Source organism: Ranitomeya imitator, chromosome 2 (genome assembly GCF_032444005.1).
Source record: "Ranitomeya imitator isolate aRanImi1 chromosome 2, aRanImi1.pri, whole genome shotgun sequence".
Taxonomy (NCBI): domain Eukaryota; kingdom Metazoa; phylum Chordata; class Amphibia; order Anura; family Dendrobatidae; genus Ranitomeya; species Ranitomeya imitator.
Genome location: NC_091283.1, coordinates 119,506,516 through 119,524,314, shown reverse-complemented (window position 1 = coordinate 119,524,314; position 17,799 = coordinate 119,506,516). Strand labels below are relative to the sequence as shown.

At 47.5% G+C, this 17,799-nt stretch overlaps 1 protein-coding gene across 1 annotated transcript in view; it reads right to left on the bottom strand.

Moving 5' to 3' along the window:
* THOC2 (THO complex subunit 2) overlaps positions 1-17,799 on the bottom strand; it is a 166,844-nt gene that overhangs the window by 145,941 nt on the left and 3,104 nt on the right. The window contains exons 2-4 of the mRNA XM_069747183.1: positions 14,814-14,869; positions 10,596-10,687; positions 5,059-5,110 (exon numbers count right to left, since the gene is read on the bottom strand). Coding sequence (XP_069603284.1) covers positions 5,059-5,110; positions 10,596-10,687; positions 14,814-14,869 — 200 coding nt within the window. The remainder of the gene's footprint in view (positions 1-5,058; positions 5,111-10,595; positions 10,688-14,813; positions 14,870-17,799) is intronic.

The window sequence follows — 17,799 nt, the reverse complement described above, 5'->3', positions numbered from 1 at the left end:
CCACATCCGGAGTCCCCCATCGAAGACAAATCTGATGGAAGACCTCCGGATGCAAGGACCATTCCCCTGCCGCGAGGCCCTCGCGGCTGAGGAAGTCGGCGGCCCAGTTGTCCAAGCCGGGGATATGCACCGCGGATATCACTGGAACTGTTGCCTCTGCCCAAAGGAGGATCTTGGATACCTCGGCAAGGGCCAAGGAGCTCCGGGTCCCCCCCTGATGGTTGACATATGCCACAGCCGTGGCGTTGTCCGTCTGGATCCGGACTGGAAGGCCCCTGAGGATCCTTTCCCAGTGGCGGAGGGACAGAAAGATGGCCCGAATCTCGAGGACATTGATTGGCAGAGTCGATTCCTGCGACGACCAACGGCCCTGAACCGTCAGGTGGCGAAAAATCGCACCCCAGCCGATCAGGCTGGCGTCCGTTGTCACCACCTGCCAGTGAACTGGAAGGAAGGACCTGCCCTGGGAGATGAGAGATGACGTCAGCCACCAGTTGAGGGACCGTTTGACCCGAGAAGAGAGTCTGATCGGCCGATCCAGGGAGAAGACAGACCTGTCCCACTGAGACAGAATGGCTTGCTGAAGGGGTCGCGAATGAAATTGGGCGAAGGGAATCACTTCCAATGTAGCTACCATCCTCCCCAGAACCTTCATGGCCGAACGGAGGGAGGGAGGCCGAGGACCCTGGAGCAAGCGTATGTCCCGACAAAGAGTGGATCTCTTGTCTTTGGGAAGGAAGACTCTGGTCTGACGAGTGTCGAAAAGCATGCCCAGAAAAATGATGCGCTGAGAAGGAATAAGGCAGGACTTCTTCCGGTTGACCAGCCACCCGAAACGGGCTAAGGTGTCGAGAACAATGGACAGGCTTTCGTGGGCCTGAGCACAGGACGGAGCCTTGATGAGGATGTCGTCGAGGTATGGAAAAAGGACCAAGCCTCTGACTCTCAAGATGGCCATCAGCGCCGCCATGATCTTCGTGAACACCCTTGGCACGGTTGCGAGACCGAACGGCAGGGCGACGAACTGAAAATGATCTCGTTGCACTGCAAAGCGCAGGAAACGGTGATGTCCGGGAAATATCGGGACATGTAGGTAGGCGTCCTGGATATCTATAGAGCATAGAAATTCCTGAGCCTCCATGGACGCAATTACTGAACGAAGGGATTCCATCCTGAAGTGTCTCAGGCGAACTCTCCTGTTTAGCAATTTGAGGTCCAGAATGGGACGAACCTTGCCGTCTTTTTTCGGTACCACAAAGAGGTTCGAGTAGAAACCCGTGTACCGTTCCTTTTCTGGGACGGGAACGATTACCCCGGATTTGAGCAGAGAAGCGATGGCTGCGAAGAAGCCCGGAACAAGAGCGGGATCTCTTGGAGGATGGGATTGGAAGAAACGATCCCGGGGTCTGGAAGCGAATTCTCTATCTTGTATCCCGAGGATACAACTTCCCTGACCCAAGCGTCCTCTACTGCAGAAACCCAGACGTCCCTGAAAAGGAGAAGGCAGCCGACCAATCTGGGAGTTGGGCTGGAGTCTTGCCAAAAGTCATGCAGAGGTGGATCTTCCAGCCCTGGGCCTGGAGGATCTACCCTGGGAATAGCGAGGACGCCAGGACGGAGTGGGCCTAAAGGACACCGCCTTCTTCTCTTGCCGTGCCTGTGGCCTCTGTTGCTGCTGGGAAAAGGAGTTCGACGCAGCGAAGCGACGAAACGGCCGAAAAGGGCGAAACTGCCGTCTAGGAGGAGGGCGACGGGGCTTAGCCTGGGCGAGAAGAGAACTTGTACCCCCGGTGGCGTCCTTAATAATTTGATCCAGCTGGGAACCAAAGAGACGAGAGCCCTGGAAGGGCAGACCGGTGAGTGACTTTTTAGAAGATAAGTCCGCCTGCCAGGTCTTGAGCCAAACGGTGCGGCGGATGGCAACGGCATTGCTGGAGGCCTGAGCCGCACAAGACGCGACATCCAGGGAGGCAGAGACCAGGTATTCACCGGCGTGGGAAATCTGGTTGGCAAGCTCCGCTAGTTGCATGGGGGGCGCCCCGTCCAGGATACCTCGACGGAGCTCTCTGGCCCATTTGGAGATGGATTTAGAAACCCAAGTGGAAGCAAAGGCTGGGCAAATAGCCACTGCAGCCGCTTCAAAAGCTGACTTCGCAAAGGATTCTATAGTCCTATCGTTAGAGTCCTTCAGAGATGCTCCGCCGGACAGAGGAAGCACCGTGTTGGTGGACAGCCTGGACACAGGTGGATCCACCGATGGAGAGACCGTCCAATTGGCGGTAAGTTCTGGAGAAAAGGGATATAACACACCCAGGCGTTTTCCCCTCTGAAAACGCCTAGTGGGGTTCTCTCTCTCTCTGGACATGATTTCCTCGAATTCAGGATGAGGAGCAAAAAACTTGGAAGGTGGTTTGGCCCGTCTAAACGAAACCGCCTAATCTGCGGGTTCCGTAGAGGGATCCTTGATGCCACAAGATTGGTTTACTGCCACAATGAGATTCTGGACCATCTCCCTCATGGTGGCGATTTGGTTAGAATCCAGCTCCGAAATATCCTCCGAGGGCGCATCAGAAAGTGCCTCGCCTGACTCAGGGGAGGAGGGTCGAGGGGACGCCGCCCGCAGGGGAGGGCCGAGTGGCGAGATGGAGCGCGAAGAGGACTCAGACCGACGTTCCTGTCTGGACCTTTTGTGGCTTATCAAGGAAGGCTCGGGCGGCGGTTCCTGCGACCCGCTGGCCACGGCAGGGGTCTGCAGGGGTAACCGATCCAGTGCTGACACCAGGGTTTGAGACACCCGCGTTAAATCGGCCACCGATTGTGACAGAGAGGCGGCCCAGCCTGGGATGGGGGGGATCACTCTCGGGCGGAACAGCCGGGGAATCCTAGGCGGTGGGAACAATCGGGTTGCTGCAGGACTGACACAGCGGGGAGGACTGACCTGAGGGAAGTTTGCTGTTACAGGACGAACAAGCAAAGTACGTGACTAAGGCAGAAGAAGAAGAAGAAATAGGGGGGCGAGAGCGGCCCCCTTTAGAGGTAGACATTTTGAGAGGTCCCTGAAGATGCCAGTGGGTTAGGGGACAGTGGGGCAGAGGGGGGTGTCAGTCTGCAGTGCAGCTACTCACGGACCCGGTCCTGAAGATGTCCCACTTGTCGGTGGAGAACTCCTGCCCTGAGGTGCTGGATTCTGCGCAGATTCTGTGCCCACGGAGGATGCAGTGGCGAAGGTGTGGGGCGCGCTGCGTGAGCTCCTGCAGCTGAGAAGCGGTGAGCACACACAGACGCTGTCCCTGGAGGAAGGGGGCGGAGCAAGACAGAGGGGCGCCGATGAGCAGGCACAGTATGTCGGGCGGGAGAAAAGCCTGCCCGATGAAACAGGAAGTGGGCGGAGCGCGGCACCGGAAGTAGGCCCCGGGAGAAGCCGGGGCCTAAATTAGAAGCCGGTGACCGCTGAAATGTGTGCGGGTAAGTCCGCCTGCGCAAAGGAAAGGATGCGGCGTCCCGTCTGACAGGCGCGGCAGCCGCCGCATGTAAAGAGGAGCGCCGGAACCGGCACCGGAAGTAGGTCCCGGGAAGAGCTGGGGCCTAAAGTAAAAGCCGGCGGCCGCAGGGACGACCGCGGCCGCTGGGAAGGACCGCGGCCGCGAGTCACCTAAAGGGATACGACCGCCGAGAAAAGATCGGCGCGGCTGCCAGAAGGGTGGTCACGCCGCAGAGGGAAGAGCGAACGCCTCCGTGAGGAAAACAGCGTGGCCGGACACCAGAGCCGCCGCGCAAAAGGTGGTGTCCCTAATTGTCCCCAGACCAGAAATAGCAGCGCGGCTGCCTGTAAGGCGCGCTGCACAAAGTAGCATATAAGGTAGGGAATCCAAGAGGCCCCCTAAGAAGAACTGAAAAGGAGCACCAAATACTCACCTAACATCCCACGCCGTCGTACTAACCTTAAAAACATGGAAGATATTAGTTGTCCGTGGAGCTGGAGATGGACGTCCTCGTCTCCTCCGACCGACAGGCTCTGGAAGGCGAGTGGGTGGGGGACGGAGCCAGGACCGGACATCTGAGCACGCTTGTGTGCTAGGATCATGGTCCTGGTGAGGGATCTATGAGGATACGTGGTGGCAGTACACGCCGTACTCATAGTCCGTATTGTGGGACTACAGGTGTGACTGTTCACCCTGTATCCCTCCGGAAACCTGAAAGAAAACGACGCACATTGAGGTAGATAAGGGTCTAATGAAAGACCCATGTCCACCTCCTACTGACACTAAGCTAAACTGAAGAGTATAATGCCAGTCGGTGGGGTGTACACTGCAGAGGAGGAGCTAACTTTTTTATTTGCATAGTGTCAGCCTCCTAGTGGCAGCAGCATACACCCATGGTTCCTGTGTCCCCCAATGAGAGGCGATAAAGAAAACGGACCTTACGGCGTACGGCGCTCCTACAAGTTTTTGCGGCCCCATAGAAATGCAACGAGGCCGCAAAAAAAGGGCCGAAAAAAAACACAGCAAGTGTAAAACCAGCCTTACTGGTGGCTGAGTGTAGGGAGCATTGGCCACGCTGGATACAACCGTGCACATAGCGTAGCGGAAATCAGGAGATACAGTTCTCTCACCCCCTGAAAATACTGGGTGAATCCTCCCTGAAACCTCTTTTGGGTGGTAAACGCAATATAAGACGTCTAAACACAAAAATCATTGGGGGGGGGTAGATATCTTTTTTAAACCATGGACTGTGGCCTATGGGAAAAGGCAATACAGTAAGATAAATCTCAATCCTCCGCTGTCTGGGGATCCTCCAATAGGTTTCTGTTAGGCCACGTTCACACGGTCAGCATTTTACATCAGTATTTGGAAGCCAAAACCAGGAGTGGAACAATCAGAGGAAAAGTATAATAGAAACACGTCACCACTTTTGGATTTATCACCCACTCCTGGTTTTGGCTTACAGATACTGAATGTGTGAACATGGCCTAACATTTATAGTCTCATAATGACAATCTTAGAAACATTTAGCATTTATTTTCAAAAAAATATTTATTATTCATCTCTAAACACTTACCCAAAACACAGAAGACATCCGCTAGTATAGATGGCATGTCCTCTCTTAAGTCCTGGACACAAAGAAAACATTTGACATAAGAACATTTGCAAACAAATCAAAGCTCCACACATATAACCCATTATGGATCCTACTGTGGGGCCTCATCCACTGGGGCTAATCTGAATGGAGAGTCCGTGTAGAATCTGACCCAGTTCACACACTGAGGATTCGAGTAGGATTTCTGATTAGTTCGGGACAATGGCCGTTTCATGCAGTCAAGGAGCTTGTACGGGTCCAAATGATTTGGACGATAGAAGCGCCTTGACAGCGTGAAACGGCCGTTGTCCCGCTTTATCTCCTTGCCCACTCCCGGCCTGCCATCTTGTTTGCACTCCTAATGGATTAAAGAACACATATGTTGCAGTATTGGCGAGTGCCATTTTCTATTTGATTATTGTACTTGTTTATTATGTATACCCCTCCTCACATGTAAAGCGCCATGGAATAAATGGCGCTATAATAATAAATAATAATAATAATAATAATAATAATAATTTGATTGCTTAGTTGTGAACCACCAATAAGTGCTGCTGGTTGCCGATTTGTTCCGAACATGGAAAAAGCTACATGCTTCAATACGAAGAGCTGGTGCCGAATAACCTCCACCTCGATCAGTTTGGATTAGATCAAAACCTGAACTCTGCACCAAACCCACTAACAATCCACCTACACTGCAAGTGACACTTTACACCACTGTTTCTATACAAAAGAATCGCTCCACTGAGATGAGCAGCATCGACAGAAAGAGTCGGAGTGTCAGCAATACCGGCGGTTGTGAAAACACGATCTTCAGCATTCCCTGACAGCTAGAGGATGGCAGGCATGTTGGGAGCTGTAGTCTCACACCGCTGGAGGGCTGAAGATCAATGCAAGTCAATGTGTGTCAGACATACAGCTCTGGCAATAATTAAGAGAGACCACTGCAAAATGTTCCGTTTGCCTGATTTTTCTCTTTATAGGTGTATTTTTGAGTAAAAGGTAAATGGTTCTTTTATTCTATAAACTACTGACAACGTGTCTCCGAAGTTCCAAGCAATAAATTTGGTATTTATTTTCTGAAAATGAGAAATGGTCAAAATAACAAAAAAAATGCAGACCTCAAATGCTGCAAAAAAAAAAAAAAAAAAAGTTCATAATCATTTAGAAACAACAATACTAATGTGTTAACTCAGGAAGAGGTCAGAAATCAATATTTTGTGGAATAACCATGATTTCTAATCACAGCTTTCATGCGTCTTGGCATGCTTTCCACCAGTCTTTCACACTGCTTTGGGTGACCTTATGCCACTCCTGGTACAAAAATGTAAGCAGTTCTTCTTTGTTTGATGGCTTGTGACTATCCATCTTGCTCTTGATTACATTGCAGAGGTTTTCAGTGGGGTTCAGGTCTGGAGATTGGGCTGCCCATGACAGGGATTTGATGAGGTGGTCCTTCACCCACACCCTGATTGACCTAGCTGTGTGACATGGCGCATTGTCCTGCTGGAAAAAACAGTCCTCAGAGTTGGGGAATGTTGCAGAAGGAATCTACTGTTTTCCCAGGAAGTTAAAAAACATTAGTATTGTTGTTTCTAAATGATTATGAACTGGTGTTGTCATTATTTGAGATCTGCAAGCAATGCATTTTTATGTTATTTTGACCATTTCTCATCCATCAGGGAAGAGACGACCCCATACACAATACTTTACTTGTTGTTACCATACCATCTTATTCTTAGAGTCACAACGTTATAAATGTAACTTAATGGACCCCTGAACTTTTTTCTAGACACACTGAAACCTATCACTACTAGATTGTCAAGGATACCGGTACCCACATACAGCTTTAGGCCCCTCACACGTCAGTGTCTCCAGTACGAGTGGGGACAGTTTTCACGCACGCATGCACGCACGCACGCACACACACCCATTATAATCTGTGGGGCTGCACACTTGTCCACAACGACCCTGTAACCTACACATGGATGTCAATACGTCCCACACACGGATGACAAAGTGTGTCACGTACCAGAATAGAAAGCACAATAGAAATGACAGATGTTTAGGTGTTAGATGTGCAAAGATATAGATAGACGGCTAGATAAACCCCCGAGATGGACAATTAATGCCGTGTGTGGTTTACTGTACATGCAAAAAAAAGAAAAAAGTGACATGGGGTTCCTTCTATTTTTAGTAACCATCACAGGCAAAGCAGACAGAGGATATTAATAGGCTCTGAAGGTCCCTGGATATTGGCCCTTTCCCAGCCTAATAAGACCGGCCCTCAGCCACCTCAGAAATGGTGCAATGGTCCAATTCTGGTGCTTAGCCTTGTAGTGCGGTGGCAATCGGGGTAATTGCAGGGTTGATGAAAGCAGCTGGTGCGGACATCAAACCCTGGAGTTAGTAATGAAGAGGGGTCTGTCAGACACCCCTATTACTAGCTAGTATTAAAAAGAAATAAAAGACAAAAAAGTTGTTTATTTGTAAGAGGCACGCCCTGATAATTTCCCTCTTCACCCATTAAAAAAATAAAAATCCACGGCAGTTCACCGTAATGCACATGGAGGTCCCACGACGATCCCAGCGTATGGAGCCCCATTCAGAGAATGAAGCTCTGAAGGCTGGAGCAACAGCCGATGCCGGGTTCCCCGGCTGAACACCGCAAGAACCCAGCTGCTGTGGCAAGCAGTGAAGTTAGTAAGGTTACCGCAGTTCACAGCCGTCAGGTCACACAGATGGCAGAGTAAGAGCCGGAACGATGAACAGAAATCCGGCGTTGGCTGCCGCTCCAGTCTATGGCGGATTGGTCGCAGAAAGGGGCTCCATACACTAGACGAAGAAGACTGGAATCGTCGTGGTACCTCCATGTGGACTACGGCGAAGCGGCGGGATTTTTTTTTTTTTTTTTAATAAAATGGGTGAAAGAGGGAAATTGTCGGGAAGCAATTTTTTACAAATAAAGGGCTTTTGTGCATTTATTTATTTTGACTACAGGGTTAGTAATGGGAGTGTCTGACAGACACCTCTAGATTACTAACCAAAGGGCTTCATGAAAGCCAGCTGCTGACATCAACCACTCAATCCCATTACCCCGATTGCCACAGCACAAGGGCAACCGGGAAGAGCCAAAAGCTAAGCGCCAGAATTGGCGCATCTAATGAACGCACCATTTCTGGGGTGGGGAAGGCTGGTCTCATTAGGCTGGGAAGGGGCCAATATCCAAGGACAGACTAATAATAATAATAATAATAATAATAATAATAATAATAATAATACATTATCCATTGGCAGATTCTCAAACCTGCTATGTATATGGTATTGATCTGCATGACATATGGAGTAATGCAATCTAGTACCTAGCAATAGGTGCTGCTTTGTAGAACATTTTTTTTTAAACTATTATACCACTCACTTTGCTCATGGAGATTACTGTAAATTTAAGATAATGGCAATAAAAGTTAATTTTTAAATCCCTTTATTTTGCTATGTATTACGGTAACCACTTGGAGGCTATATACCTTTCCAGCCTATTGCAATCATCTTGCAGCTGTCTGCTTTGCTGGTTAATAAAAATAGGAGGGACACCACGTCATTTTTTTCCTGGGTCTCCCCATTTTTAATAACCAGCAGAGGCAAAGCCGACAGCTGTGAGCTGATATTAATAGGGGGTAAGCTCCATGGTTATTGGGCCCTACCCAGCATAAGATGACCAGCTCACAGCCACCTGCTTTAACTTAGCTGGTTATTAAAAATAGGGGGGACCCCAAGTCGTTTTTTCATTTATTTATTCATTTTTTAGCTAAATACATATACCGTATATACTCGAGTATAAGCCGAGAATTTCAGACCATTTTTTTAGGCTGAAATTGCCCCTCTCGGCTTATACTCGAGTCATACCCAGGGTCGGCAGGGAAGGAGGAGGAGCAGCTGTGTAATAATACTCACCTGCTCCTGGCATGGTCTCTGGTTCCCCCGGCGTCGCAGCTTCTTCCTGTAGTGAGCGGTCACATGGTACGGCTCATTACAGTAATGAATATGGACCCCACTCCACTCCCATAGGGGTGGAGCCGCATATTCATTACTGTAATGAGCGGTACCATGTGACCGCTCACTACAGGAAGAAGCTGCGGCGCCGGGGGAACCAGGGACCGCACCAGGAGCAGGTGAGTATAAGCAGTGAGCGATATTCACCTGCTCCTCGTTCCACCGCCGCTGCGTCTTCCCCGTTCTCTGCACTGACGCTCAGGTCAGAGGGCACGGTGACGCGATTAGTGCGCGCCGCCCTCTGCCTGATCGTCAGTGCAGAGGATGGAAGACACAGCGGGGCCCGGCGGCAGTGGAACCAGGAGCAGGTGAGTATAGCAAGTGTCGGGGTCCTGAAAGGTGAGCATGTGATTTTTTTTTTTTTAATCACAGCAACAGCATATGGGGCAAATGACTGTATGGAGCATCTTATGAGGCCATAAGCAACGTTTGTGGAGCATTAGATGGGGTAAATGACTGTATGGAACATCTTAAGGGGCCATAAGCAATGTTTGTGCAGCATTATACGGGGCAAATGACTGTATAGAGCATTTTATGGGGCCATAATCAGCATTTGTGCAGCATTATATGGGACATATTTTAATATGGAGCATATTATGGAGCCCATCATAAACTGTATGGAGCATTATATGGGGCTCCTGATTCAATATGGATATTCAAAAACACTTAACCTACTGATGTCTCAATTAATTTTGCTTTTATTGGTATCTATTTGTATTTTTGACATTTACCGGTAGCTGCTGTATTTTCCACCCTAGGCTTATACTCAAGTCATTAAGTTTTTCCAGTTTTTTTGTGGCAAAATTGGGGTGGGGGGGGGGGGGGTCGGCTTATACTCGAGTATATACGGTACAATAAACGACACACACAAAGCACTGATTATATATCTCACTGATATCTATATATTCTCTATCTTTGCACATCTAACACCTAAACATGTAATTTCTATTCTGCAATCAATTCAGGTACGTGTAAAACAGATGGCACAAGCGTTCACATGGATGGCACCGCTACTGGTTTTTCCAGTACCGGAAATTTCAAGACATGTGAAAGGGACCTTAGCGACATTCCTCTTTCCCCTCATCACTCACTGTCCTCATACCCCAATACAAGAGTCCTTCCACCTCATTTACCTGTTTCTCATCTACTACATCTTCCCGTCATCTACCATTAACCAAACTACCTTCTCAATTCAGCTCTGGTTTATCTTTGCTCTTCCATGATATCCAGCACCTACTTCATTCTACCCTCCTTTCTACTATCACCTCTTTCCTAATCCCTAATTATTCCACACGCACTATTCTCCTTTCCCTATAATCGAGGCCAGCCAGACATCCCTTCTCCACCAGGTCTCCTCCCAAGTCCCATCACTACAATGCACAATAGACCCCCAATTTCACATGACATTTACGTTACTATCCCCACTGTCAGACAGCTGTGTAGAACTAACGCCAGACACAGTCACTTACTATGATATCGGTCAGCACTCCGGCAGCCTGGTCCTGCTTCAGATTTCCTTTAACTACGTGGCAGGCAAGCTCATATAGAGCCTGCTGGATATCTAGTACACAGGAAAACACATTGGTGTCATTCGCATGAAAGAAAAAAATATACAAGATATAGAAAATGTATAATAAATAATGCAAAACAAAATGGATTAAAATAAAAACTGCACAAGGGATAAACAGGAGGCTTTAGAAGTCCAGCAATTGTTGCCATCACTGAGAACGGTTAATAACCCCCTGAGCTTCGTCACCAGTAATACCATTGTCCGTGCACCGGTGAGCAGCCTGCTCGGAGGCGTCCAGCCCTGTACGAGCAGCACGCGAAGACGAGAGGGCCCTTTACCAAGCAACATGATCAGGTCTTATTAATGTCCATCCACACCCCCCAGGTCTGACGACTGGGGTCCGGTCACACATGCACCAATTGGACTCATGTGATATTCTCTGTGTGGACAAGTACTAACAGGATGTACTTGACTGTCTAGATGTAGGGAGCAGTCTACTCCATGGACATAGCAGGAAGCTCCTGCACCGTCCGCCATGAGTACGAGAACACGGAGCTTCACCAATAATCCCAATAACTGACTTCTCTGCACAAAATCCTTCATGATATGAATTTGGCTGGATCATATGTGACATCAGAGTTCTTCTTTCATTTCCATGAACTAACAATGATCTTGGCTTCTACAGGCAGCTCATCCACTCAGTGTGCATGTGTTAACGTTGCCGAAAGCTGATGTCTGACTACTCATCATGTCTGCTGCAGGTCAGAAAAGCCAAAGGGGCCTCGACTACACTGCGTGCAGAATTATTAGGCAAGTTGTATTTTAGAGGATTATTTTTATTATCGATCAACAACTATGTTCTCAATCAACCCAAAAGACTCAAATATCAAAGCTTAATATTTTTGGACGTTGGGAGTGGGGTGTTTTTTTTTTGTTTTTTTTTATTTGGCTAACTTATGAGGAGATCTGTTTGTGCAGGTAACTATTACTGTGCAGAATTATTAGGCAACTTAATAAAAACCAAATATATTCCCATCTCACGTGTTTATTTTCACCAGGTAAACCAATATAACTGCACAAAATTTAGAAATAAACATTTCTGACATGCAAAAACAAAACCCCAAAAATTGTGACAAATATAGCCACCTTTCTTCATGATGACACTAACAGCCTTCCATCCATAGATTATGTCAGTTGCTTGATCTGTTTACGATGAACATTGCGTGCAGCAGCCACCACAGCCTTCAGACACTGCTCCGAGGTGGACTGTTTTCCCTCCCTGTAGATCTCACATTTTATGAGGGACCACAGGTTCTCTATGGGGTTCAGATCAGGTGAACAAGGGGGCCATGTCATTACTTTTCCTTCTTTGAGACCTTTACTGGCCAGCCACGCTGTGGAGTAGTTGGAGGCATGTGATGGAGCATTGTCCTGCATGAAAATCATGTTTTTCTCGAACGATACCGACTTCTTCCTGTACCACTGCTTGAAGAAGTTGTCTTCCAGAAACTGGCAGTAGGTCTGGGAGTTGAGCTTCACTCCATCCTCAACCCGAAAAGGTCCCACAAGTTCATGTTTGATGATACCAGCCCATACCAGTACCCCACCTCCACCTTGCTGGCATCTGAGTCGGAGTGGAGCTCTCTGCCCTTTACTGATCCAGCCTCGGCCCATCCATCTGGCCCATCAAGAGTCACTCTCATTTCATCAGTCCATAAAACCTTTGGAAAGTCAGTCTTAACCCTCCGTCAGGGGCAATAGGTTTCATAACGAGTTTAGGGGCATTGCGTCTGTCCGGCACAGGCTAGAAAATTGGCTATATTTTACTTTTTTAAAAATTTCAATGCTCTAAAAGTGATCAGTTACCTTAATAGAAATGTAATAAATGATTATACACAATCAGGTGTAAAAAAAAGAAATGTTTAATAACCAGAAAAGTAATATGTTTCTATGTCTTGAGTATCCTCCTCACTCTCTCCATCTTGATCTGTATCAGACACATCTGGACATTCTTCCACATCATCTTCTGAATCAATGCCACTTTCTTCCCCTAAATCTTCTAGCTGTAAGGGGTCTGTCTCATCATCAAGCAGGGTGGATAAAAATTAATGTTTTTTTAAAAAATAAATAAATAAATTAAAAAAAAAAAAAAAAAAAAAAAAAAAAAAAAAAAAAATCGGATTTTTTTTATTTAAATCGGATTTTTTTCAATAAACTGCTTTTTGAGGAAAATATTTTACCATCCAAAGGTTCTTCCATCATGAGATAAAGCTGAGTTGTTTAACTCAGTAGAATAAAGGCTGTATATGTGTAACATTCACAATGCCATGCTCTTCCAGAGGTTTCTGTAGGATTAGTGGGCAGTTTCTCTCCTATATTATCACAGACGCTTCGCTTTACTTACGCAGTTCTCAAAACTGAATTTGACTCCGCAGAGGTCCCAGCCTCTTCTTCACGGCAAAAATGTTAGAACATGAACAGAGTTGAGAAAAAGACCTTAATCCTATTGTTCTACAAACCTATGAATACAGAATCAACCCCTTCAGTGCCAAGTCCAAGAAGTTAGGCAATATGTTTCTGATTGTTTGGAGTGGAATAGATCTGCACAACACAAGAAGAATGTGAATCTAAGTGTGAGGAGGAGGAAGGGCAAGCAGACAAGAAAATGAAAGTGAAACTTTGAGCACAATACTGCAGCATAGCCACAGACAGACAAGTCTGGATCTGTTTGTGTGTATGATCTGAGGATAATTACATTCTTTCCTTATAATGGCAGCAGGCCGTAAAAGAGACCCAGTTTGGGAATATTTTAATGAAGCTCCTTCGCCTATCGGTAAGGCAGGCATGCGTGCAAAATGCAAACGATGCAACAAAGAGATGCAAGGCCTGGTGGCGCGAATGAGGCAACATCATGAGAAGTGCGGTGATGAAGATGAGTGGCATGGATCATGAGAAGTGCGGTGATGAAGATGAGTCATCTTCATCACTGCACTTCTCATGATGTTGCACAACGAAGTGTGCCAATCCGTCGCAAATGCGTCGTCAATAGAAGTCTATGGGGAAAAAACGCATCCTGCAAGCACTTTTGCAGGATGCGTTTTTTCTGCAAAACGACGCATTGTGACGGATTTAAAAAAACGCTAGTGTGAAAGTAGTCTAAGTGAGCTGCGCCTGTCAGATCAGTTGCCCCTGACGGAGGGATAAGATAATTCTTGGCCCAGTCTTGATGTTTTATCTTATGTTTCTTGTTCAAAGGTGGTCGTTTTTCAGCCTTCCTTACCTTGGCCATGTCCCCGAGTATTGCACACCTTGTGCTTTTTGTTACTCCAGTAACGTTGCAGCTCTGAAATATGGCAAAACTGGCGGCAAATGGCATCTTGGCAGCTTCACACTTGATTTTCCTGAAGTCATGGGCAGTTATTTTCCGTCCTTTTTTCCCACGCTTCTTGTGACCCTGTTGGCTACTTGCCATGAAACACTTGATTGTTCGGTGATCACGCTTCAAAAGTTTGGCAATTTTAAGACTGCTGCATCCCTCTGCAAGACATCTCACAATTTTGGACTTTTCAGAACCCATCAAATCTCTCTTCTGACCCATTTTGCCAAAGGAAAGGAAGTTGCCTAATAATTAAGCACACCTTATATAGGGTTTTGGTGTCATTAGACAACACCCCTCCTCATTACAGAGATGCACATCACCCGATTTACTTAATTGGTAGTTGGCTCTCAAGCCTGAACAGCTTGGAATAGGACAACATGTATAAAACATATCATGTGATCAAAATACAACTTGCCTAATAATTCTGTACACAGTGTAAGTACTGAAGACGCCCGTCATGAAGGGGCCGCATAATCCCGAGACTGCGGTGGTCAGTAAAAGTGCATTTTGTGATGAAATTGGAGAACGCCCTTGTTAGATCAGTGGTGTTCAGTTCTGGTCTCATCGGCTAACTGCAAAAAGCTGAACAGCCAATTTCAGGCAATCAACCTTATCTGCCAGGAGGGCGGAATATTCCTTCCTGTATGTGCTACTGATAAATGCCAAGTCCTTCTGTAAGGAGAGTGAGCAGAGGAAGCCACCGTGTAGGCTGCGAAACGATGAAGACGAGCAATAACCAGGAGCATGTGGCCACCAAGTGACTATACCCCGCCGCCATGTAAAACGCTAAACATTTACCTTTAAATGTCACATTTTCTTGTCCTTTTTCGCTGAGGCTGCGACACAACTGTACACTGTGGGGAAAGGACATTGTAAGTAGAAAGAACGCACCAAAGATGTCAAAGAGAGAATGCGAGAAAAACATATTCATGAAAACTGGTGTTATACACCTCAGCGCTGGAGCCGGGGGAGGGTGACTGCAGCATAATTTGCCTGCTTTTTCCCTTTTTAATTACTTCTGCCGGGGTAAAGATGGGTTCTCCAAAAATCAGAAAACCGCTTTTAAAAAGGAGTTATCCACAACAATTCATGAAATTGCCATTAGGTCCAGTGTGGTGGCACAAAACGAAAATATCCCATTCATCTGCTGAACTGGCGACACTCCTCCACATTCAGTACTGAGGTCCCCGCCAGTCCCCTGCATGGGACCGCTGCTGGCTGGCTACACAGGTCAAGCTTCATAAGAACCAAGATAAATAGTGAGGCCATCAGGCTCGGAAAAAACCCGGCCACAGCAGCCAATTGGTGGCTACAACAGTCACCAACGAAGCTGCCCAACAGGTGGCCATGCAATATTTATTAGTTTACCAACACCCTGGGTCTTTCAACACAATTATGAAATGTTGTGGACAATTATTTTTAACTAGATGGTAACCCGATTCTAACGCATCGGGTATTCTAGAATATGCATGTCCATGTAGTATATTGCCCAACCACGTATTGCCCAGCGACATAGTATATAGCACAGTCCACGTAGTACGGCATATTGCCCAGCCACATAGTACGGTATATAGCAGAGCCACGTAGTATATTGCCCAGCCACATAGTATATAGCAGAGCCACGTAGTATATTGCACAGCCACATAGTTTATAGCAGAGCCACGTAGTATATTGCACAGCCACATAGTATATAGCAGAGCCACGTAGTATATTGCCCAGCCACGTAGTATATAGCAGAGCCACGTAGTATATTGCACAGCCACATAGTATATAGCAGAACCACGTAGTATATTGCCCAGCCACGTAGTATATTGCCCAGCACAGAGCCACGTAGTATAGAGACTTAAAAAATAAAAATAAACATATACTCACCTATAGCCCGTTGTAGTCCTGCTATACTTACCCTCCGCCTCCTTTCTCGCTCCTCTCCACGCTCCCGGGACCGCTCCATTGCAAGCGGCAGCTTGCGGTCCCGTCCCAGGGCTGGTGTGAGCAGGACCTATGATGACGTCACGGTCACATGACCGACCGTGACGTCACGGCAGGTCCTTGTCCCACACCAGCCCTGGGACAGGACCGGAAGCTGCTGCTTGCCATGACGCGGTCCCGGGAGCGTGGAGAGGAGCGAGAAAAGCGGCGGATGGTGAGTATAGCAGGTTTTTTGTTTTTTTTTATTATTTTGAACATGACATTTTTTCTATTGATGCTGCATAGGCAGCATCAATAGTAAATAGTTGGGGACACACAGGGTTAATAGCAGTGGTAACGGAGTGCGTTACACCGCGGGCCATTACCGCTGCCATTAACCCTGTGTGAGCGGAGGGGATTATGGAGCGGGCTCCGGGCAGTGAGCGCAGGGGAGTAGGGGAGGGACTAATCGGACTGTGCCCGTCGCTGATTGGTCGCGGCAACCATGACAGGCAGCTGCCGAGACCAATCAGCCAACGAATAACCGTGACAGAAGGACAGAGACGGAAGTGACCCTTAGACAATTATGTATATAGACTAGATGGTGGCCCGATTCTAACGCATCGGGTAGTCTAGAGTCCCAGGGGTCCCCAACTCCAGTCCTCAAGGCCCACCAACATGTCATGTTTTCAGGATTTCCTTAGTCTTGCCCAGGTAATAATTGCATCACCTGTGCACTGCAAAGGAAATCCTGAAAACATGACATGTTGGTGGGCCTTGAGGACTGGAGTTGGGGACCCCTGGTCTAGAATATGCATGTCCATGTAGTATATTGCCCAGCCACGTAGTATATTGCCCAGCCACGTATTGCCCAGCCCACGTAGTACGGTATATTGCCCAGCCACATAGTATATAGCAGAGCCACGTAGTACGGTATATTGCCCAGCCACATAGTATATAGCAGAACCACGTAGTATATTGCCCAGCACAGAGCCACGTAGTACAGAGACATAAAAAAATAAACATATACTCACCTTCCGAAGGCCCGTTGAAGTCCTGCTATACTCACCATCCGCTGCCTTTCTCGCTCCTCTCCACGCTCCCGGGACCTCTCTATTGCAAGCGGCAGCTTGCGGTCCCGTCCCAGGGCTGGTGTGAGCAGGACCTATGATGACGTCGCGGTCACATGACCGTGACGTCAGGTCCTTGTCCCACACCAGCCCTGGGACGGGACCGCAAGCTGCCGCTTGCAATAGAGAGGTCCCGGGAGCGTGGAGAGGAGCGAGAAAGGCAGCGGATGGTGAGTATAGCAGGTTTTTTTTTATTATTATTTTGAACATGACATTTTTTCTATTGATGCTGCATAGGCAGCATCAATAGTAAATAGTTGAGGACACACAGGGTTAATAGCAGCGGTAACGGAGTGCGTTACACCGAGGGCCGTTACTGCTGCCATTAACTCTGTGTGAGCGGTGAGTGGAGGGGATTATGGAGCGGGCTCCGGGCAGTGAGCGCAGGGGAGTAGGGGAGGGACTAATCGGACTGTGGCCGTCGCTGATTGGTCGCGGCAGCCATGACAGGCAGCTGCCGAGACCAATCAGCCAACGAATAACCGTGACAGAAGGACAGACAGACAAACGGAAGTGACCCTTGGACAATTATATATATATATATATATATATATATATATATATATATATATATATATATATATATATATATATATATATATATGTCAATTTAACCTTCTTTGGATTTGGATTCTTCGCCTTAAAGTCACTGTCACATTTAAAAAAATTAAAATAAAAACCGAGTGCAAGCTCTCCTCCCCGGTGTCTGTCTGGCTGCAGCGGTGGCGTCGCTTTGACTCTGAAAT